The 23203-nt window shown below is 40.2% G+C and overlaps 1 protein-coding gene across 8 annotated transcripts in view; it reads left to right on the top strand.

Annotated features, from left to right (window-relative positions):
• Positions 1–22902, top strand: part of LOC130272159 (zinc finger and BTB domain-containing protein 49-like) — a 58056-nt gene extending 35154 nt beyond the window's left edge. For 7 of the 8 annotated variants that reach the window (XM_056518294.1, XM_056518295.1, XM_056518297.1 and 4 more), the window contains 3 exons: positions 3013–3139; positions 11544–11652; positions 14761–22902. In XM_056518294.1, the coding sequence (XP_056374269.1) occupies positions 3013–3139; positions 11544–11652; positions 14761–15111 (587 nt within the window). In that variant the 3' untranslated portion in view covers positions 15112–22902. The remainder of the gene's footprint in view (positions 1–3012; positions 3140–11543; positions 11653–14760) is intronic. The other variant, XM_056518301.1, reaches the window with a different exon arrangement.
• Positions 22903–23203: the final 301 nt, after the last annotated feature.

The following is a 23203-nucleotide window of genomic DNA, read 5'->3' as shown; positions in this document are numbered from 1 at the left end:
GTGCATAAGGGGGAAACAAGGATTTCTTATCCTGCTAAAACAGTGTTTGCATCAGAATACATGGATGAAACGTATGGTCATCTGAAATGTATGGCCAATTTAGTACACTTACTGTCTACATATCATTATTTTACATGGCTCCTTTTTATGCATTCCAAACTACAGCTACCAGCATCCTAACAGTTGAAATAATTGAGTAAATATGTATTTAATTGTTGGGTAAAATCGTGTGTACATCCCTATAGTTTCTTTGCCCATGCTTGACGAGAATGTATAACTTTAGTTAGGAAGAGGCCTAAAGATAGTTAGGTGGGGTCTCCAGGTAGAGGGCAGCTGATCCCCTATCATGTGGTCAACAGAAATGTTTGCTAATTTTACCTGATGATAAAAAGGGGAAAGGGTCCTAAAGTTTTCCATTTTTTTATGTTACAATCAGTATATTGGGGATTTTATGTTTCTTTGTCTGCATCAGCAGATGTAATCGGCATGGCTCTGCTGACTATTATCTATTGACACTGTTATAAAGAACTCTGATGTCTTTAAAGGGATGCCTTCTGGCCTTTGTTTTATAGTTGCCGATCTTTAAATAATTTTTATCTATCTTATCTATCCATATTTACTGATATATCTACAATTATATATCCGTAAGGTGTCAGCTTTTCAGTTCTTCTTTTCCTTATGTATAACTTGACAGAAAATGAATAAACATTTGTGGTAATGTGTTAGGACTTCCGCTAAAACTCATGGTGATTTTGATTTAATGTCTCAGTACTTGTTCTCTGTTCAAGGATTCCCAGGATGCAGCATTGTAATAGATTCACAGACAAACACCGAAAAATCTCTTTTACATTGCTTTGGAAAAGCAGTCCAGCTTTACATGGAAAAGGGCAATTAGACACAGTCAAATATTGTCCAGGTTAAAGACTATTTATTTTCCCACATCTGTCACAGTGTAATCTATATTTTCCTTGCCTATTTAAACAATAATTCATTGTTATACTCCGACTGCTTTTTGATATTTAAGAATTAAATTTGCTTTGGTAATGAACTGAGAAGTTAATAATCATTTTGCATTGCAAAAAAAGGCAATTACAGGCTGTCAAGATGTTTAGTGTCGGAGTTCATCTGAGTACTGCAGATGTCTTAGAAGAACATTTGGTAGGTGAAAGGGTGAATTCTAATTAGGAATAAAAAAGGGGTTTGCCACAGACAGTATAGTCACGAAGACAAAGAAAGCTCCTACCACTCCCCAGTCCATTTGTCATTTGCATGGTATATTCACTTGTCATGAATTCAGTTTCTTTTAACCTGCAGTTTTGGCATAAGAAAGAACCTACTCTTTGTGAAATTCTGTGTAATTTGTAAAAGGAGCTGAAGTTCACATGATTTCCCCTTTCTGGTTTCATATATGCACTTTTCATTGGACGTGTGTGACTCTTCCCTTCATTCTTGGGCTTACAACATCCAAGTGCAATACAACCAAAAAGTATACAAAGTGTTTTTTTTATTTTTTATTATTTTTTATGTAGCATACTCTGGAAATGTTACTATACGGTTGGGAAAAATGACAGTATTTTGTCCCATTATTTCTGGGCACCTGCTAGCAAGATCCAAGTCTATACACCTAAATCTTTGTGACAAAACAGTATTCTGTTATATACCGTAGCATACCTGTGCAGGATCCATCGAGTCCTGTGGACCAAATGTAGTCTACTAGTTACTCTGTTTAGTCTATTTTTATGCATATCGTTTTTGTTCCAAAACTCAAAAACAAGATCAGCCATGCCTTTCAGTCTCACAAATAAACTGTATAATCTTAGAAATGGACTGGACATAGTTACACTAAATTAAATGGATTCTGTTAGGGTACATGACAGTATATGTGGACATACCATTTTCTACTCATTTTCAACCTTTTTCACCTTATAGCAAAGCCTGCTTTCAGAAGACGCTTTTGCCTTGTGAGTGACACTTTAGACAAGGCAATAGATTTTTTGGTGTTGTGCAGACTGCTACCACTTTGCATGACTTAGGCTGGGTTCACACTACGTTTCTACAGTTCCCGTATCAAGTTTTTGATAAAAAAAAAAAAAAAAAACCCGGATTCCTCAAAACATTGTATCAAAACGTGTGTACAAATTTTTATCTTTTTATGGTTGAAAACCGTATATGGTTTGAAAAATGATGTCCAGTTGCATCTGTTTTTTAAGGGAAAAAAAAGTATACATTTAACTTTTCACTCCATTATGAATAAAGTTTCACTTGTTTGATTGAAATTCCAAGAAAAAAACTGCAAAGTCAAAAACCGTATGGTGAAAACCGGATGGAATCGTACGCACATACGGTTCTGAACGGTTCCCATTGACTCCGATGTTTAAAAAAAATGTATATGGTTTAATACGGTTTCTCATCTGGACCAAAAACCGTGGTAGGCCACGATTTTCTGTCCGGAAAAAAAAAAAAGTAAATAACCGTATGGTTTGAAAAACAGAGACAACCGTATACATTATGGTGCATACAGTTTTGAATGGGAATGATAATTGTCCATTAACAATGTCCAACACAGTAAGGAAAGGTGGTCTGTAGCCTAGACAATGAACAGTAATCATGGAGATCATGGAGATGGCAAAACCCCTTTTAGGAGAGCTGTGCATAAATAAATGCCCAAAACTTCAATGAACACAAGCAACATTGTAAAGAAGAGTGAGGCAGAATTTCTCCAGACTAAAAAGTCCTACAAAAACCATCACTTCAAGTTTTTGTGTTAAAGGGTGGTTGTGCATGTTATTAATTCATAGGGGAATTTTAATTTTTTGTTTTGATTTTAAATTAAATTCTGTGTGTGGTTGTCCATCTGAGGTTGTATTTAATTGTAAAACCTGCTGAGGACAAGATGATCCTTATTTTTTTTTTTTCCTATGTCCTGATATGTAAAATTATTTAACTCAAAAAGGGTGTACTTTAATGGTCAGCTATAATTAGTTTAAAAAAAATTGTAATTTTTTTTTCTAGATGATCTCACTCAGCATGTTCGATCAAAGCACATAGAGGCCTCAACAGGAAAACCTCCACTTCTCCAACTTTGTGAATTTTGTGGCCAAGCTGTGAAGCATTACAAAAGCCACAAAATCTTTTGCAGGTACTGGTCAATAGGTGAAACATACGTAGAAATAAGGGCTGCACAATTTATCACAAAAAGAATAGAATCTTGATATAAGCCATTTTCAATTATGTCCCTGTAAAATCCTGTGATTATTACCTTGCATTTGAATTTCCGCTGCTGCCTGGCCCCACACTCGACCAATATGTGTGTGTGCGTAATAGGGTAGAAACAACCAATAGTTCCAAAAATGGAAGTACTAAAGCAATATGGTTTCGTTTTTAGAAGAGGTGGACAGGAAGCCTTAAGGTGTACTTCTCCACTAGACATCATATCCCCGATCCAAAGGATAGTGGATAAGAAGTCTGATTCCGGGGGTGTGGGAAGGGGCGTGATGGCTGTGGTGGCACACCCCCAGACAAACATGAAAAATAAGCGACAACAGGATAGTTTTCCATAATATAAATCAATTTCTTATTGCTCTTTTTCATCCTACTCTCATTTTGTCAACCATGTTTGTTTTATCTAATGAGTCTCCCAGGATGAGTACATTGTTCACCTATCCTTAAAGTGTTACTCTATGGTTCAATTACCACTTAATCTTTAGAGAGCTGTCAGAAAGCCAACAGTTTGATGCCCAACAAGTTCAGTGCGTAAGTCCTATGAATTATAAATGGGCTTGTGCAGAGAACTCGCTGGGTGTTGGAGGGTTGCCTTGAACATTCTAAAGAGGTTTTGCCACCAAGCAAAGTTAGTAAAACCAGGAGTGTTTCTCCAGCTCCACAACATATTTATGAACTTGTGACCAAAACTGAACAGCATATTCCGGGTGAGGCTGTACCAATGCTTTAGAAAGGGGTAGTATTATGTCTCTGTCCCTTGAGTCCATGCCTCTTTTGATACAGGACAATATCCTGCTGGCTGTAGAAGCATCTGTCTGACACTGCATACTATTCTGTAGTCTATTATCTACTTATGATCTAAGTACACCCAGATCCTTCTCTACCAGTTTAACCCCCCCCCCCCTAAAACATACGATGCATGCAGGTTTTTAGTACCCAGATGCATAACTTTACACATTGAACATCATATGCCAAGTGGATGCCCAGACATCTTGTAACTTATACACATCCTCTATAGACTGTACCATGCTACAAAGCTTGCTGCAAAAATAGAAACAGAGCTGTTAATCCCATCCTCTATATCATTAATAAATAAATTAAACAACAGCAGGCCCAGTACATAACCTTGGGGTACACATAACCGGGGACCAATAAGAGTACGAATCATTGACCATCACACTCTGGGTACGATCCTTAAGCCAGTTTTCAATCCAGTTACAAACTAAAGTTTCCAAACCCAAAGACCTTAACTTACCTATCAGACGTCTATGACGGACAGTATCAAACGCTCTTGCAAAATCCAAAAATACTATATCCGCAGCCAATCTTCGGTCAAGGCTTCTACTCACATATTCATAAAAGCAAATTAGATTGGTTTGACAACTTCTATCCTTAGTAAACCCATGCTGGCTATCACTTATAATACAATTATCCCCGATGTATTCCTGTATGTAATCCCTTATAAGTCCTTCAAACTATTTTCCCTGCTTACTGGTCTATAATTACCTGGGGAAAATCTAGAGCCCTTTTTGAAGATTGGCACCACATTCGGCTTGCACCAGTCCCTTGGCAAAATACCAGACACCAGAGAATCTCTAAATATCATGAACAAGGGAACAGAGATTACTGAACCTAGTTCTCTAAGAACTCTTTGATGTAATCCATCTGGTCCTGGAGATGTGCTTACTTTTACTTTACTTAAAGGGGTTATCCACCATAAGGGGATTTTAGTACGTACCTGGCAGGCAGTAATGGACATGCTTAGGAAGGATCTGCGCTTGTCTTGGGGCTGAATGGCTGTGTTGTGAGATTACCATAACACTGTGGCTACCTTTATGTGAACTGGTATTTCCTGTTTGAGTTTTCTTTTTTCCCTACAAATCCCATGATTCAATTTTCCTCCCTCCCACACATCAGTCAACCCAACCATTGAAACATAAATGAGCTGCATCCATTCAAAAGACCTGTGGTTTTCAATCATGGTGTCTTCAGCTGTTGCATTAGTTGCAAATTGATCACTCTCTCACCAAGCGATCCTTCCACCCATTGAAGCAGACAGACTCCCTGTCATCAGCTGACTAGTGAGTCAGGTCTGGGCCACATTGCAACCTGGGAAAAATCTGAGACAACAGTCATTTTGTATGCTGTTAAAAATAAATATTGGGGTGAAAATCACATAAGAATTGTGAGAAAACTGTCACACACAGGTAAAGACACTATATTATGAACTACACTAACTTTACAGCCCCTGTAGCATAATCAAATAAAATTAAAAAAAACCTGGAATATCCCTTTAATTTACCTTGGACCATATCTACATTAAGCCAGTTCAGTACATTACATGATGTGTTACCAGCACTGGCCGGGACTTCGTTTATACAGAAATAAAGAACCCATTCAGTAGCTCTGCCTTTTCTTGATGACCAGTGACCACCTCCCCATTATCAGTATTAAGGGGTCCTACATGCTCTGTCATTGTTTTTTTTTTTTTTGCATTTATATACCTAAAAAAAATATTTAGGATTTGTTTGACTTTCTTTGGCCACCTGTCTCTCTTTTTGAATCTTTGCTGTTTTTATAAAATGTTTACAGATTTTATTGAGCTCTTTGTGATCTTTAAATGTTATAGCTGACCCCTCAGATTTGTATTTTTTAAAGCAATTTTTTGTTGTTTATTGCTCTTTTAACATCAGTTGTCAGCCATGTAGGATTTAGTTTTAATCGTTTCCCTTAGGAATAAATGTAGCTATATATTTATTCAGTGTTGATTTGTCTGTATTAGTATTTGACAACAGTTCCTCCCAGGCAAATTTTCCTTTTTTTTTTTAATTAAAGGACATCTGCAGCGTGATTAACACGTATCCCCTATCCACAGGATGGGGGTTAAGTGTTTGATCGCGGGGGGTCCGACCGCTGGGACCCCCTGTGATCTCCTGTACGGGGCCGCGGCTGTCCCGTGCAGGGGGCGTGCCGGCCGCAGCATGACGTTGCAGCCGGCACGTCTCCTCCATACATCTCTATGGGAGAGGCGGGGAGGCAGCGTTCGTGCCTCCCGTCTCCCCCATAGAACTGTATGGGGACAGGAAGGAGACGGTCGACGCTACGCGCCTTAGCGCTCACCATGAGCGCTAATGGCGGGGCCCCGTTAGGGAGATCGCGGGGGGTCCCAGCGGACGGACTCCCCGCAATCAAACCCTTATCCCCTATCCTGTGGATAGGGGATAAGTGTCATACTGCTGCAGTTGTCCTTTAAATGTTTTTGCCCTTCCAGGTTTTTGCCCTCCTAGGTTTTTGCCCTCCCAACCTGTCTTTGCTTTCTACACTTTAAGTCAAAAGTAACTATATTGTGGTCGCTATTACCACAGTTACATTCCCAACCAGCTCAGCATTGTTGGAAATGACCAGATCCAACAGACCATCATTTATTGTTGGGTCCTCCACAAACTGGCCCATAAAATTATCCTGCAATAAATTTAGAAATTGTCTCCCCTTTGTAGTTTTAGCCAAACCCTGACCCCAATCTATATCCGGATAGATAAATCTCCCATTATTACCACTGTACCTGCCCGGGCAGCCCTCTCTATTTGTGTATGCAGCTGACCTTCTATCTCCTCAGTGGTGTTGGGAAGTCTATAGATGACACCAAAAATTATCTTTTCAGTCTTTGCCTCCTTTTGTAATTCTACCCACAGGGATTCCACATCCTCAGAATCATCACACGCTATGGCATTGTTCACACTGACTTTTACCGCTTTTAACATACAGACAGACTCCACCACCTTTCCTGTATACCCTATCCTTGCAAAACAGTGTAAACCCCTGCAGATTGACAGCCCAGTCATGCGAGGAGTCCAGCCATGTCTCAGTGACCCCAACTATATCAATGTGTTCCTCCAGTATCCAGACTTCTGGCATTTGTGAACATACACTTTACATTTCCATTATGTTTTACACATTTAGTTTTACTAATGGGATTTTGAGTTAATGGGGCAAATGGGATTTTTTGAGTTATTGGGGCTTATAGGATTTTTTTAGTTATTGAGGCCTATGGGATTTTTTTTGTTATTGGGGCTAATGGTATTTTCTGAGTTATTGGGGCTACATTTACTTTCACCACTGGTTTGTAACAAATGGATCTCCTTATCTACTGCTCTTAAAGGGGTACTCCAAAGGATAGGGGATAAGTTGTCAGATCACGGGGGTCCCGCTGCTGGGGACCCCTGGGATCTCGGCTGCAGCACCCACCTGTACGGCTTCCGGCAACACTGGAGGCTTTGGATCCCCAACACAATGGAAACCAGCAGCGGGACCCCCGCGATCTGACTTAAGATGTCTAGGGGAAGAGTACCCCTTTAACCTCCCCCACAGGTCTCCTCTCCACCCACCATTATGTCCTGACCCCTCTTTAACCTATCTGTCCCACTATCTGCTTAATTTGCTTTATTGTCCTTCCTACACTTACCTAGTTTAAATACTCTGCCACCCCTTCCAGGATTCTCTCCCCAGCACAGCGGATCCCCTTCCATTAAGGTGCAAATTTTCTGTAGAATAAAGTTTGTACCCCAATGAAAAATCAGCCCAGTGCTCTAAAAACCCAAACCCTTTCCCCTTACACCATGACTTAAGCAATGCAATTAACTCAGTAAAATCCCACTGTCTTTCCTGTGATGCACATGGCACAGGAAGTATTCCAGAGAATACAACCTTAGAGGTCCTTCCTTTCAGCTTGGCACCTAGTTACTTATAATTATTCTTTAAGGACCTCCACTTCCCACGTGGACCACGACAGCTGGGTCATCCTCAGCCCCCCCCCCCCCCAAGTAATTTGTCCACCTGTTCCACCACATGCCAAACTCTGGCAGGGAGACAGCAAACCATTCGGTTATGGCGGTCTTGGCGACAATTTATTCTATTTGTCTTCCTGATTATGGAATCCCCTACAACCACTAATTATCTTGGCGTACCTGCATTACCATCCCCGCACTACTAGCTGGACTGTTCGCCCGGTTGTTAGGGAGACCAGTATCCACTAGGATTGCCATCTCTGATACAGAGGCCCTCACATCATCACCCAACTTGGCAATTTTGCTTGGGAGATCAGAAGCACCCCACTATCATCAGCCTCCGGAGCGAACATCGTTCAGGGTCTGATGAATCATGATCGCGGGGCCGGAGTATTGTGACGTCACAGCTCCAACCCCATGATCGTGATTCATCAGACCCGGAGTAATGTGTGCTCCGGAGGCTGATGATAGCTGGGTGCTGCATGAAAGATTGTGGGGGTCCCTAGTGGCAGGATCAACTGAATTTACCACAAGTGACTCCAGTGAATATGTAGAAACATCTCAGAGATGATCGAGGGAAATGGGAGGAGCTCAGAGCTGAATTTCAAGGGTCATAGGAAAGGGTCTGAATATTTATGTTCATGTGAAATTTTAGTTTTTAATAAACTTGAAAAAAAAATATCTATTTTTACATCATCACTATGAAGTATTGAGTGTAGAATGATGGAGAAAAATATATTTTATTTTAGCACAAGGCCGCAAAATTAAAGGGGTACACTGGTGGAAAAGATTTTTTATTTTTTTTTAAATCAACTGGTGCCAGAAAGTTAAAGGGGTATTCCAGGAAAAAACTTTTTTTTTTATATCAACTGGCTCCAAAAAGTTAAAACAGATTTGATACTTCTATTAAAAAATCTTAATCCTTTCAATAATTATCAGCTGCTGAAGTTGAGTTGTTGTTTTCTGTCTGACAACATTGCTCTCTGCTGACATCTCTGCTTGACTCGGGAACTGCACAGAGTAGAAGAGGTTTGCTATGGGGATTTGCTTCTAAACTGGGCGGTTCCCGAGACAGGTGTCACCAGAGAGCATTTAGACAGAAAAGAACAACTCAACTTCATCAGCTCATAAGTACTGAAAGGATTAAGATTTTTTAATAGAAATTTTTAATAAAAATAATTTACAAATCTGTTTAACTTTCTGGAGCCAGTTGATTTATAAAAAAAAAAGTTTTTTCCTGGATAACCCCTTTAAAAACCTTAATCCTTCCAGTACTTATTAGCTGCTGTATGCTTCGCAGGAAGTTTTTCTTTTTGAATTTATTTTCAGTCTGACCACAGTGATCTCTGCTGCCACCTCTGTCCATGTCAGGAACTGTCCAGAGCAGTAGAAAATCCCCATAGCAAACCTCTCCTGCTCTGGACAATTCCTGACATGGACAGAGGTGTCAGCAGAGAGCACAGTGGTCAGACAGAAAAGAAATTTAAAAAGAAAAAAAACTTCCTGTGAAGCATACAGCAGCTGATAAATACTGGAGGGATAAAGATTTTTAAATGGAAGTAATTTACAAATCTGTTTAACCTTATGGCATCTGTTGATTTAAAAATTTTTTTTTCCACTTGAGTACCCCTTAAGATGTGTAAAAAAAAGTAAAAGGGTCTGAATTCACTGTAACACTCAGTATATTTTCAGAAATGCTTGTACTTTGGAAATATGTTTACTTTCACATAACGCATTGGTTTAGACCTATTTTATCTTCATGGTAATACTTCTTTAAGACTTTGAGGAGTGGTGGTCTGGCATCCAGTAGTCCTGCTAGTCAGCTAAAGAAGTAGTGGCATCAGTGTGGTACCAGTGATTTATTAAAGGGGTACTCCCGTGGAAAACTTTTTTTTTTTTTTTAATCAACTGGTGCCAAAATGTTAAACAGATTTGTAAATGACTTCTATTAATCAATCAATTTTTCCAGTACTTTTTAGGGGCTGTATACTACAGAGGAAATGCTTTTATTTTTGGATTTCTCTCCTGTCACGACCACAGCGCTCTCTGCTGACCTCTGCTGTCCATTTTAGGAACTGTCCAGAGCAGCATAAGGGGATTTTCTCCTGATCTGGACCGTTCCTAAAATGAACAGCAGAGAACAGTGTGGTTGTGACAGAAGAGAAATACAAAAAGAAAAGCATTTCCTCTGAAGTATACATCCCCTAAAAAGTACTGGAAAGATTAAGATTTTTTAATAGAAGTAATTTACAAATCTGTTTCACTTTCTGGCACCAGTTGATATAAAAAAAAAAAGAAAGTTTTCCACGAGGGTACCCCTTTAACCCCTTAAGGACGCAGCCCTTTTTCACCTTAAGGACTGAGCCCTTTTTCGCAATTCTAACCACCGTCACTTTAAGCATTAATAACTTTAAGATGCTTTTACCGAATATTATGATTCTGAGATAGTTTTTTCGTGACATATTCTACTTTATTTTGGTGGTAAATTTTCGTCGTTACTTGCATCATTTCTTGTTGAAAAATCAAAAAATGTCATGAAAATTTTGACAATTTAGCATTTTTCTAACTATGAAGCTCTCTGCTTGTAAGGAAAATGGATATTCCAAATAAATGTTATATTGATTCACAAATACAATATGTCCACTTTATGTTGGCATCATGAAATGGACATATTTTTACTTTTTGAAAAAATTAGAGGGCTTCAAAGTAGAGCAGCAATTTTCAAAATTTTCATGAAAATTGCCAAATCTGAAGGGACAGATGTTACAGAACTACAACTCCCAGCATCCCTGGGCAGTCTAGGCATGCTGAGAGTTGTAGTTTGGCAACATCTGGAGGGCCACAGTTTGGGCACCACTGTATATAGTGGTCTCCAAACTGTGACCCTCCAGATGTTGCAAAACTACAACTCCCAACATGCCTAGACAGCCTTTGGCTGTCTGAGCATGCTGGGAGTTGCAGTTTGGCAACCACTAGGAAGGCTGCAGTAAAGATCACTTTACTGGCAGGGGATAGGAGGAGATTGCAGCACTGCGACCTCACTCCTATCCCTCAGGATGATCGGGGCTGTCTCTGACAGCTCCGATCATCCCTATTTTCCGGGCGATCGGGTCACCGGAGACCCGATCAGCCCGGAATAGCAGAAAATCGCATGTCTGAATTGACATGCGATTTTCTGCGATCGCCCACATGGGGGGGTCTCAGGACCCCCCCTCGGCGATGTGCCCGGATGGTTGCTGAATGATTCCAGCAGGCATCCCGGTCCGGTCCCCAACCGGCTAGCGGCGGGGACCGGAATTCCCACGGGCGTATGCATACGCCCTACGTCCTTAAGGACTCGGGATGCAGGGCGTATGCATACGCCCCACGTGCTGAAGAGGTTGAACAAAGGTTGCATTATAAGATTTGGCATTTTCAACTGCCAATGATCTTTTGCCAGAATGCATTTGTATTGTAAAGTTTTATTGTATCATTTCAGTGAATTACTGTTACTCTTTGCTGAAATTTATTTTTCCTTTATTCTAATCTGCTATACAGTGGTGTGAAGAAATTTAAATGTGACTTTTGTGTACAGTCATTCCATCGGATCTCTGAATTAAAGCGTCACACTTGGACACATACTGGAGAACTTCCATATCGATGTAAAGTAAGTAAGCTAAGTAGGGAACAACATTTTATGCTTTGCGCTTATAAGATATATACTTACTGGCCACTTTATTAGGTACACCTTGCTGGTATCTGGTTGGACCCTTTTTTTTGCCTTTCTTCATGGTAGTCTTTCTACAAGGTGCTGGAAACATTCCTCAGAGATGTTTTACTTATGGACATGATGGCATAATGCAGTTGCAGTGGATTTATTGGTTGCACATCCATGATGAAAATTCCAGTTCCATCGCATCCCAAAGGTGCTCTATTGGATTTAGAACTGGTGACTGTGAAGGCCATTGGAGTACAGTGAACTCATTGTTCAGTTTGAGATTATGTGAGCTTTGTGACATGGTGCTTTATCCTGCATTAACAACACTCAAGTAGACTATTTTAGGCAAAACAATGCTCAGTTGGTACTAAAGGGCCCAAAGGGTGCCAATATAATGTCTTCAGCACCATTACACCTACTAGCTTAATCTAGCCATACAAGGCAGCATTGATCTATGATTTCATGTTGCCTATGCCAAAACAGTATTCTATAACTAACATGGCATCAAACCCAATTTTTCCTTGACCATTTTTTTTCTGCAGCCTGCGCGTAAAGTTTAAAAGCTAGATAGTTTCTTCTCAGTAATGTTCTGCTCCCAAATGTGCAGTTATCCTCCAATTCATCATATATTGGCAACTCTTTACTGTCACAACCTCAGCTCTTCATTAATTTGGCAGGGGATTTCTTCGGACCCTGTGCAACTGCTCAGCCTGCTTAAAGAGAATGTGCAACCTCTGTACCAGGTATGTGCTGGTCCATACCTGGTATGGAGATGACAGATTCTCCATGCAAAGGAACTTAGCAAAACTTTCAAAAAAATTAACTGAGATTAGTGGAAAAATTACAGAACTCAGCCACAGAACTGACATCTTAAGGTCCTTAAACACATTTTGTAAAAAATCAGCCAAACCTGACAACTTAGAGCAACGAGTGGGCAAAATAGCTGTTTGTCAGTTAACACTGTAGCACGACCTAGCAGATACCCGTAAAGAAACTAGAAGTCTTTAAAAATCATGCTCAGCTGGGTATTCTCAACTAAACACAAATATAGTTGTAGAGGAGGCTTTGGGTGCCTTTAAGTCCCTAAAGGTCAACAGAATACCAGATCCAGTTTACTTTACAGTCAAATATTAATAAAAGGTTTCCCCTTTTAAATATTTAGAAAATATTGTCTCTCAGATGTCAAGTATCTTCCACATTATGCTGCCTAGTTACCCTAAGATATGTATGGTTGGGCTATGGGAGAGATTAGCTCCGTAGGGCAAACAAAAATACAGCCTTCACACTCAGACTAACACTCAGCACTAACTGTACAATAATCTTCCTTATCTATACAGGTGGCTCACTACCAGCCACCCAACAAAACAGTCAACAAATGTGTTATTCACATAGGTCAAAATGTCACCCCAACCCTTTGAGGATGCAATCTGCAGGACTCCCATCAGAGGTACTGGTTCCTCACAGATTCAGCCTGCAGACTGAGTTACCCCTTGTTTTTAAACCTAGTAACCCGCTGTCTTCAGCACCTGTGCTGATTTTGGTCACATTGAAAATCTGGACTGGGTAGGAAGGGCATGAATGGCCCCAGTACCAACCTCCCTTTCATTCTGAAGTCTTCAGCAGCTATGCTTTGGTAGAGATTCAACTATTCCTGGCTTCTTCATATCTCACCTAGCTTTCACTGGTTGAGATATGCTAGATAAGGGTACCTGTCATATGGTAGCTACATATATATGACAGGTACCCTGGGAAAAGATAGCGATCCGTGACTACTATTCTTGTCACTATCTCACAGCTGCTAATGGATCTTAACTATCCATATCACACTAGGAAATTGGTAAGCACATTCTTAGCTGCTACGAAAAGATCCCTAATACCTCTTGAAAGCAATTAGATCCCCCCCCCCCAACTGTGAAAATGGCTGAACAAAAGTCACCCACTATATAGAATAGAACAAATTGTTTACTGGACTATACATAAAACATTACATCCATGGGTACGCTACGGCACTGATTCATTAAGTATCCTGCAAATATTGCACATCTTAGTTCTTGGCTAAAAATATGTTATGACCCTTTACAACTCTAATGTACACTCACATCCATCCTTCTCCCATTTCTAGTGAATGTTTATAATAGTTTTTTCTTTTCCTGCAATTAAAAATGTTTTTGGAAACAGAAACAGACCTAATCTAATGGTCTAATTATATGTAATATATAAGAAAGAAAAAAGGCACACGCGCCCCTAGTGCAGTACTTTAAAAAACCAAGGCAAGGGAAAGGGGTAGTATTCCACTTACCAGAGGGTGTTACGCTATGGGCACAACACCGTAATGAGCGTAGATATAGATGCACGCAGCCTGGATCGTCCGGTCATTGCAACTGCGCAGAGAAAGGATCTTTTTTCTACCTTCCCTGACATTGGTTTCCATTGCCGGCTAGCGAGGCTGAGTCATAAGCAGGAACTTGTCCCTTCATGAATGCTGACATCAAGATACTAGAAAAACATTAGCATAATATGTCCTTGTCAGTTAAAAAAAAAAACTTTTGATATGTCACAGAGAGATGTCAAAAGTTTTGATCAATCAGGGTCTCACTGATAAGATTCCCACTGATCAGGAGAATACACAGTGACAAGTGTGCTATTCATGGAATTCATTCCCCAGCTCGCAGCTTCACCAGACACCCCTATTATATGTCTATAGTCCTTTTTACAATTGTCTCACACTAGATCTAGCCCAGATAATTTTTCTTATGAGTTTGTGCCTTACATAGACCAAAATACCATAGTTAAACTTTGAAACATAGTTAATGACTAACTGCCTTATCAAGGAACACTGTTACATCCTAAAAAATGAGGTTCATAGAGAACCTTTTCAACTTTGTCTTTCTCAGTAGTACTATTGACAACTCTATTAGAGTGCCCCGAGTGCTCTCCCACTTCCCCTACTGTGTAAGTCAACATTTAATGTAGTGGCTTCAATTCCCTAAAACATGTGACCCTGTCAGTGGATAGCATAGTTAACCTAATATATTGTATTGTTTGTTATTATTGCAGATCTGTGGGAAGGGATGCAGGCATCCAAGTAACATGAAGAAGCACATTCGTACAGTGCACAAAGCAGATATGCGGGTGCAAATTAACAGAGAGCATGCATCTCCGCGATTCTTCAAGAATAGAAGGCCAGCGGCAAAATTTTCAGGGCATGTGTTACCACAGGGTCTACCCTCTAACCACTCCTTGCCAGATCCTGCATCCACTGGGGATCACAGCATCCAGACAGACTCCTCAGTATCCCCTTTATCACTTTCTTACATCTCTATCTTTACAGGTGATGAACAAGCAACCAATGATTTTACTGTACGCGATTCACAGAACACATCCCTTCAGACTGCAAGGTCTCAGTAACAGCGACCTCATTACTGTTTGTTTTCGGTCTACAAAAATATTTATTTGGAGGACATTTTATTACATTGTTTGTTACAGGACATTACCCTGATGTTTGCTTTTGGAGTAGTTGTGTGTGTTTTTATTATGGTTAAAAGGAAAAGATATTGTCAAATAATATGTTTACCTTCGAACAACATTTTACAGTTTCAGTATATTGATGGGATCTACATAAAACGTTAAGTAGCTGTGTTAATATAGTCTATTACTTATCAATGATTGTAAAGAGCTGTATTCACAACTCTGCTAATTGCACATAGTAAACACATACTTGATCTCAACCAAATTGTTATAATGCAGGCTGTATATGTTAGAATACACAGGACTTTTCCTACATTGTAAATCTCCATAACAAGCTATGTGCAGACATGGAATGAAGATTTCAGGTGATGGCAGAATTACAGGAATGTATGTAGTGAACCTTTTTATTCAGGTAAAATGTATATGTAAACTTAAAACTAGTTTGCAAAGGTGAACATAATTGTCTAAAATTATACATGCCTGTAAAATTATACATGTTTTATAGGAGAGATTTAGCAAAACCTGTGCAGAGAAAAAATTGACCAGTTGCCCAACGCAACCAATCAGATTGCTTCTTTCATTTTTGAAAAGGCCCCTGAAAAATTTATGACACAATCTGATTGGTTATTTTGGGCAACTTCAGCACTTTTCCTCTGCACAGGTTTTGATAAATCTTCCCCATAATCGCCTTTTTTACACTAATCATAGAAATGGACACATTAGTTGTTTTTGCACACTCTGTAAAGTATATCTACCTTAACAGAAAAAATCTTAGCAGAAGTTGCCTCTTTTGGCTTTATTTGAAAGAGACTAACACAGTTTATATTCTAAAATGCAAATCTGGCGCATCTGTACCTTTCCTTAAGAAATACAGGAGCCAAAGGGACATAGAAGTGGACGGAGTGCACTATCTACTTCTAGCTGTTGATGAGGGCCATCAATATTTACTCAAACTGGAAGTACACTTTATGGACCTGTGGCCACAACCACCCCCCACCCCAACCCAAAATTGAGATGTTTACTTACATTAAATAGTTTAGGGTGCCCCAATAAAACACCTTTTTAGAGTTTCTTTATATGTCTTTCTGTTCTCAAGATATGAGGGTTTATATTTTGACAATTCAGGGAAACAGATGGGCGTGAACTTATTTAATAATTGGAGTGAACATCAGTTGATTGGTGGGATTATGCAGTTTACAGTCAAAGGGGTGTGTGTTGTACATTGAAGGCCATGTATACCTAATACACACCCCCTGACTGTATAATCCTGTTCATCACCTGATATTTACTCACATTATTAAAATTAAGTTCACGACCGTCTGACCGATTCCATGAAGTACTGGACGAACTATAAATCCATATCTTAGGAACGGAAGGACGTGTCAATCAACTGTAAAAAGGTGTGTGATCAGGACACCCTAATCCATGTAATGATAATGCCATCTCATTTAATGGGGGTTGCCACAGGTTCTCTTTGAAGAGTCACTGACATTTGTAAAAACTTTTGACACATCGTTCAGACATCCAACAAAAAAAAAGGAAACTGACAGCATCAGCAAAAATAGTGAATGAGTTGGATTTAATGGCAGTGTTTTGCCATGCCCTTGACAGGGTTATAACTCATGATTTCAAAGTTTTTATAAAAGACAATGATGCTTTAAGTATGTAGTAAAAAAGCTTTGGCAGTATTGCTGGTTTTAGGTGAGGTGGGTCTGTATCAGCTGTGCACAAAAGGATAAATAAATATTCCCTCTTGTTCTTTGGATTGGGGTCTTTATTTAGCCAATCCAGGCAGTGGTTTTTTTTTGTGCCATTTTAATGTAGTTTTTCCATTATGTTTGGAGATTTACTTTCTAATAGAAATCAAAGTCACAGAACTTATGAATTGAAGAGGTGTGAATAGTGTTTGGTTTTACAGTACCTAAGTGCCCATTCCCACCCTGCAAGCAGGGCTGGTTTACAGGGTCTCCATCCTTAAAGGGGTGCTTTGGGGAAGTTAAGAAAAATAAAAATGCCCCAAAGCCACCACAATACCTGTTATGTGTCCCCTGTAGTTATCTATGTGATTTTGCCAGCTCCTGTGACCCCTGTTGTCTCCCATTCTTTTTCCTTGCTTGCAATCCAGACTACAACTCCCAGCAGTCAGAGTGTAATGGCTGCCAGCCAATTGCTCTTATGTGTGTGCATGCTGTATTGTTGTCAGTAGCACACATTGTCTTTTCTTTCAAACTATCCTTTCCCCCCAGTAATAAATCATGCTATGCTCTGAATGGCAGCAATCAGTGATTAGTTCTACAGCAGGCAAAGAGCAGCGTTATGTGCTGAGAAGACTTCTCTGCCGGCAAGGAGGGGGAGGTGTGGCTGTGATGCCAGAGCCCTAGACCAGACACAGATCACGTGGTGTTTGTCTTTCAGGAGGTCTCAGTGAGGGGTTTGCACAGAGAAAAGCAGGATCAGATTATGATGTCTTTCTCTCACTCCCTGCATGTAAGTGACAGCTGAAAGAGAAAAACTGCTCTGTATAGCTAATGAATGATATTTAGGCAAATAAATAGGGTGGTGAGAGGGAAAGGATGGGCTATGAGTTTAGTTCCCTTGAGTACCCCTTTAAAGTTTTACGGTCATCAAAAACAATTTATGAATTGTCACTCAAACATGTCACAAATTAAGGACTGCACTGGCTCTCACTCCAGAGACCCACTGAGATCATGAGTTATTAGCCAGGGAAACACTCGGCATTGTGCTGCCTTGCCAGCTGAAAGATCTATCCATTTCTCTGTATAGAAGTCTATGGGGAAGATTTATCAAAACCTGTACAAAGGAAGAGTTGCCCAGTTGCCCATAGCAACCAATCAGATTGCTTCTTTCATTTTACAGAGGCCTTGTTAAAAATGAAAGAAGCGAGCTGATTGGTTGCTATGGGCAACTGGGCAATTTTTCCTCCGGACATGTTTTGATAAGTATCCCCATATGGACAGATCTCTCGGTTGGTCAGGGAGAACAATGTCACCCAGCTAATAACACACAATCGCAACAGATCTCAGACGTGAGACCCTGTGCGATTAACAACTTTTGATGATCGTCATGTCAGAAGTTGTTTTTAATGACAGTAATGCTTTAAGCCTCATTAGTCAAACAGGGTAGGTAGATGCAAGTGGGCCATGGGGTGAAGTTTAATACGAATTGAGCTGGGCTTGCCTGGACTCTCTTCTTGCTGGGGAATGCCCCCTAAGCACTTAAAGGGGTACTCCGGTGGTTAATTTTTTTGACTATATGGCATCTTCTTTGTAAGTTTAGTTTTTTTTGCAATATACATGTGTTATATGTTTTGGCAGCATGTGTGCGTTTTTCTTACCTGTTTGTTGGGCAGGAAGTTCTGTAGTTCAGAGGGTTTTCTTTTACTGTTGTCCACAGTTCTGAGTCTGTTGTGGACAAGATGTCGCAGCTTTTTATTATTTTTTCTCTGTCTGCAAGAGAAAAATAAGCCACGCCCCCTCATCTCATCCAGCTGAGTACACAGCTCCTCACCTCCCCTCCCCCCTGCTCTGTATTCTAAGGACGCAGGTCTGCACAGGAGAAGGACCTCACAGAGAAGATAAGTGTTATCTGAAGGGGAGGATGAGAAGGTGCATGGGCTGGGGATGTATGTACTGCAGGGGAATAAATCTCATACTGAGAATGATCTCTACATGTGAAGGGGGAGGGGGAGGACTCCTGAATGACACATGCTGGGAGTTGTAGTCCCTTTTGTGTGTGTATGCTAGTGTTTACAAACCAGTGTGCTTCCAGCTGTTGCAAAACTACAACTCCCAGCATGTCCTGACAGACTTTGGGCATGCTGGGGGTTGTAGATTTGCAACAGCTGGAGGCACACTGGTTGGGAAACACTGTTCTAGCCTATTCAGCATACACATCATGTTACACCAGTGTTTCCCAACCAGTGTGCCTCCAGCTGTTGCAAAACTACAACTCCTAGCATACCCAAAGGCTGTCAGGGCATGCTGGGAGTTGTAGTTTTGCAACACCTGGAGGCACCCTGGTTTGGAAACACTAGTGTATGCCCTCCAGAGGTGTGGTGAACTACAACCCCTAGGAGACTACAGAGGCAGCATGCTGGTGTTATACCACAGACTGAAGACTCCTGAATGACACATGCTGGGAGTTGTAGTCCCTTTTGTGTGTGTATGACAGTGTATCCCAACAAAGGCTGATTATATTAGTGTGCTGTGTATAAGGGGGCTGACCCGGGAAAATAGCAGGATGAGTAAAGGGCGGAACAAAAAAAAAAAAAGGAGCCACCCCAAATCAGCAAGGCATGTGTCATGCTGGGATTTGTAGTTTTCAGCACAGCAAGAAACAGGAAATAGAAGCAAAGATAGGAAAACAAAGTGGGGGATAAAAAGACAACAAAGAACGGAAATAGAGTCGCCTAAACAACAAGAATAGAACTGAAACAAAGCAAATAGTAAGTCAAAAACGGAAAAACACGTTGACCACCGGAGTACCCCTTTAAGCCTCATTTGACTATTAACAAAAAAGGCTTATATTCCAGCAATGGAGAGGACTATTGAAATAAAAAAAAAGTATGCCCAAAATCTTAATGAGAAACCCTATCTAGTCATAGGCTTATTTACACCATTGTTTTTCTGCTAAAAGGCCTATATTGAATGGCATGTATTGCCTAGATTTGTCTAAACTAAACATGTTCTTTTTACATATTTTTTTTTTTTAATATTTGGACATTATTATGGGGGATCCCATCTTGCCTGTTTTTAATTGCATTTAGTACCCATGGACACAGGTAAAAATGGACAGGATCTGTCCCATTTAGATGAATTGGAGATGTTACTGTGCATCTTACTGGTGTCACCTTTAACTGTACTATTTGTGCTGAGAAGAAGGGTATTACTGGGAAATGATCTGTACAGAACAGGAAGTCTAAGCTTAGTTTTAGGCCTAGTGGTCAGAATGGATACTGCAAGATTTCGGGATTATTATAAAATATAGATCGTAAAATGGAAAATTAGAAAAAACATCAACAAACATTCTTAAATTAGTTTAACATAAAAGCTCAACAATCACATAAATCTTTTTTGGTCATCATAGAATCAGGAAGAATATGATTTCAACTTTTTTGTATTTTGCTATTATTTTATAGATACCGTATTTGTTTTTGTTTGTCAGTGTCAATAAGCCATTGTGAAAAGTTTTATTTTTTATTGGCATGTACAACTACTTTAAGGCAATGTACCGGTTTTAGCAAGTCTCAATACACTGTGTGCGCATAGAATTAGGCCTAAAAGGATCTACCAAAGATTAAAGATTTCTATACTAAAAAACAAGGTGTGATATATATATATATACAATATATAATAGTTTCCCCCCTAAAAGTGGTCCAGCTGGGTTGAAAAAAAAATTAAGTATTACTTACCTGTCCCCTTTTTGTCTTTTGACACTCACTAGGTCCCGTTAATCACCACTCCTGCTCCCTTCTCAGTAAGGAACTGCTGCTCAGCCAGTCACTGGCCGAGGAGGAGGGGCTCACTGCTGCAGCTGCCGATTAGCTGCATGGACATTTTAATTTCTGGAGTTTTGTGGCCAATTTTTTTTAATCCAGCAAAAAACAACAAACACATACTAGGGAACCAATTTAAATTAGACCCAACATTTACTTTTTTAAAGTTTATTTTTTCTGTAAAAGTATGTACTAATGTATTGTATGGGATGTTAACTGCATAAAGTATACTTTTTCTTTTTTATACCATATACATTCATGCAATCGATTTTGAGTAGGTTACAGGGTTATAGTGCGGGTGAATCGGATTACAACGAGGTATCATCTACCTGGAGAGGCCGCACAAAGGTGGCTATTAGCAATGGAAACTGATACAACAAGTATCTCCGGAATCAGATCTGGATCCAGGAAAGTGATACCTCATTGTAATCCAATTCACTTACACTATAACCCTGTGTATTGGTTTTATTGCAGGTGAACAGTCAGTGCCTGTTTCCCTTTTGCGTCTCTTTACACGTACAGTACCCTGGGAAGATTTGATGTGCAGGATTTGAAACTGCAGATTTGAAGCTGTGTTCAGTCATTTAGTTTACATTGAATTCTGCAGCATAAAATCTGCAGCTTCAAATCCTGGCGTATAAAATACTGTATGTGTGAATACACCCTTAGGGTAGGGTCAAACGTGCCATATTTTGCTGCTGCATTTTCTTCTACTGACTTCAATGGGTAGGAAGATACGCAGCAGCACGTGTGACCCTACCCTTAAGGCTTGTTCACACGAGTGGATTTACTTTCAAACTTTCAGCATATATTTCTCGATACGAGTTTGAAAGCGGCGGGCTGTCCGTGGCAATTTTTGGCAGCAGAATCTCTGTTGTGGAAAATCCACCTGAGAACCCATTGATAGGGTCTGCAGCAGGTTTTAAACAGCAGAAATCCACTACCAAACATCTGTTGTGGAATAGCCCGTTAAAATCCCTCCCCCTTTCAGACTCGCAGCGGAAAACAAGCTGCCAGTTTGAAAGTACATCCGCTCGTGTGAACAACCCCTTAAAGTGTTTTATTGGTGACTACATGTGAGCAGAATTATATAGATAGAAAAATATATTAAGAATAAGCCAAGAATTATATTAAACCGGTATTCAACAGTGAATGTTTATTTTAGGTTTTGTTGCATTAAATGTGGCAATAATTGTGTTGTCAAGAGGGGAACCAAAGAGTTGATGTTATTGTATTTCATTGTTCCTTTACATTTGGCTCACAGAGCTTGGACAACAATTGTGTAAGGTAACTACTGGCTGCTGGTATTTGAGGTTGATGCTATCTTTTCCTTACAACACAGACTACTAAGTTTTATATTTTTACAGGTACAGCTGATTTATTCACACAAAAGTCATAACAGGTATGCTTTAACATAATTAGGTTCTTTTAACACTGCTATCTTTGTTTCCATTATAATGCAAACCATGTCAGTAGTGTTGGATTATCACATGTGACAGACCCTATCGACCTATAATGGGATCCATTGGAGTTCCCTTGCCCCTTGTTCTTTGGAGGATAGTGCTGTATGCTATGATATTTCGGAGAACAATAGCACAGCATACAGCCCTGACAGTAGAGTAAACAGAGCTTAAAGGAGTATTCCAGTCTTAAAAAACTTATCCCCTATCCTAAAGATAAGGAATAAGTTTCAGATCACGCGGGGGGTGGATCGCGACCACTTGGACCCCACCAATCTCCCATTCAGTGGGAAGAGCGAAGCGGCGCCCCCTCAGTACAGCTCTATGGCAGAGCCAGAGCGCTGCCTTCAGCAATCTCCGGCTCTGCCATAGTGCTGTATTAAGGGGGCGTATCATCCACCACTTTGTGCAGTGGTCGGCACACGCTATCTAGCCGGAGAGCCAGGGCCCCGTACGGGAGTTCGCGGGGTCCGACCGCTGGGGTGTGAAACTTATCCTTAGGATAGGGGATACGTTTTTCAGAACTGGACTACTCCTTTAAGATGTTTGTACAGGGTGGGCCATTTATATGGATACACCTTAATAAAATGGGAATGGTTGGTGATATTAACTTCCTGTTTGTGGCACATTAGTATATGTGAGGGGGGAAACTTTTCAAGATGGGTGTTTACCATGGTGGCCATTTTGAAGTCGGCCATTTTGAATCCAAATTTTGTTTTTTCAATAGGAAGAGGGTCATGTGACACATCAAACTTATTCGGAATTTCACAAGAAAAACAATGATGTGCTTGGTTTTAACGTAACTTTATTCTTTCATGAGTTATTTACAAGTTTCTGACCACTTATAAAATGTGTTCAATGTGCTGCCCATTGTGTTGGATTGTCAATGCAACCCTCTTCTCCCACTCTTCACACACTGATAGCAACACCGCAGGAGAAATGCTAGCACAGGCTTCCAGTATCCGTAGTTTCAGGTGCTGCACATCTCGTATCTTCACAGCATAGACAATTGCCTTCAGATGACCCCAAAGATAAAAGTCTAAGGGGGTCAGATCGG

Source organism: Hyla sarda, chromosome 1 (genome assembly GCF_029499605.1).
Source record: "Hyla sarda isolate aHylSar1 chromosome 1, aHylSar1.hap1, whole genome shotgun sequence".
Lineage (NCBI taxonomy): Eukaryota > Metazoa > Chordata > Amphibia > Anura > Hylidae > Hyla > Hyla sarda.
The sequence above is the reverse complement of the archived record's forward strand: the minus strand, read 5'-3'. Positions and strand labels throughout refer to the sequence as shown.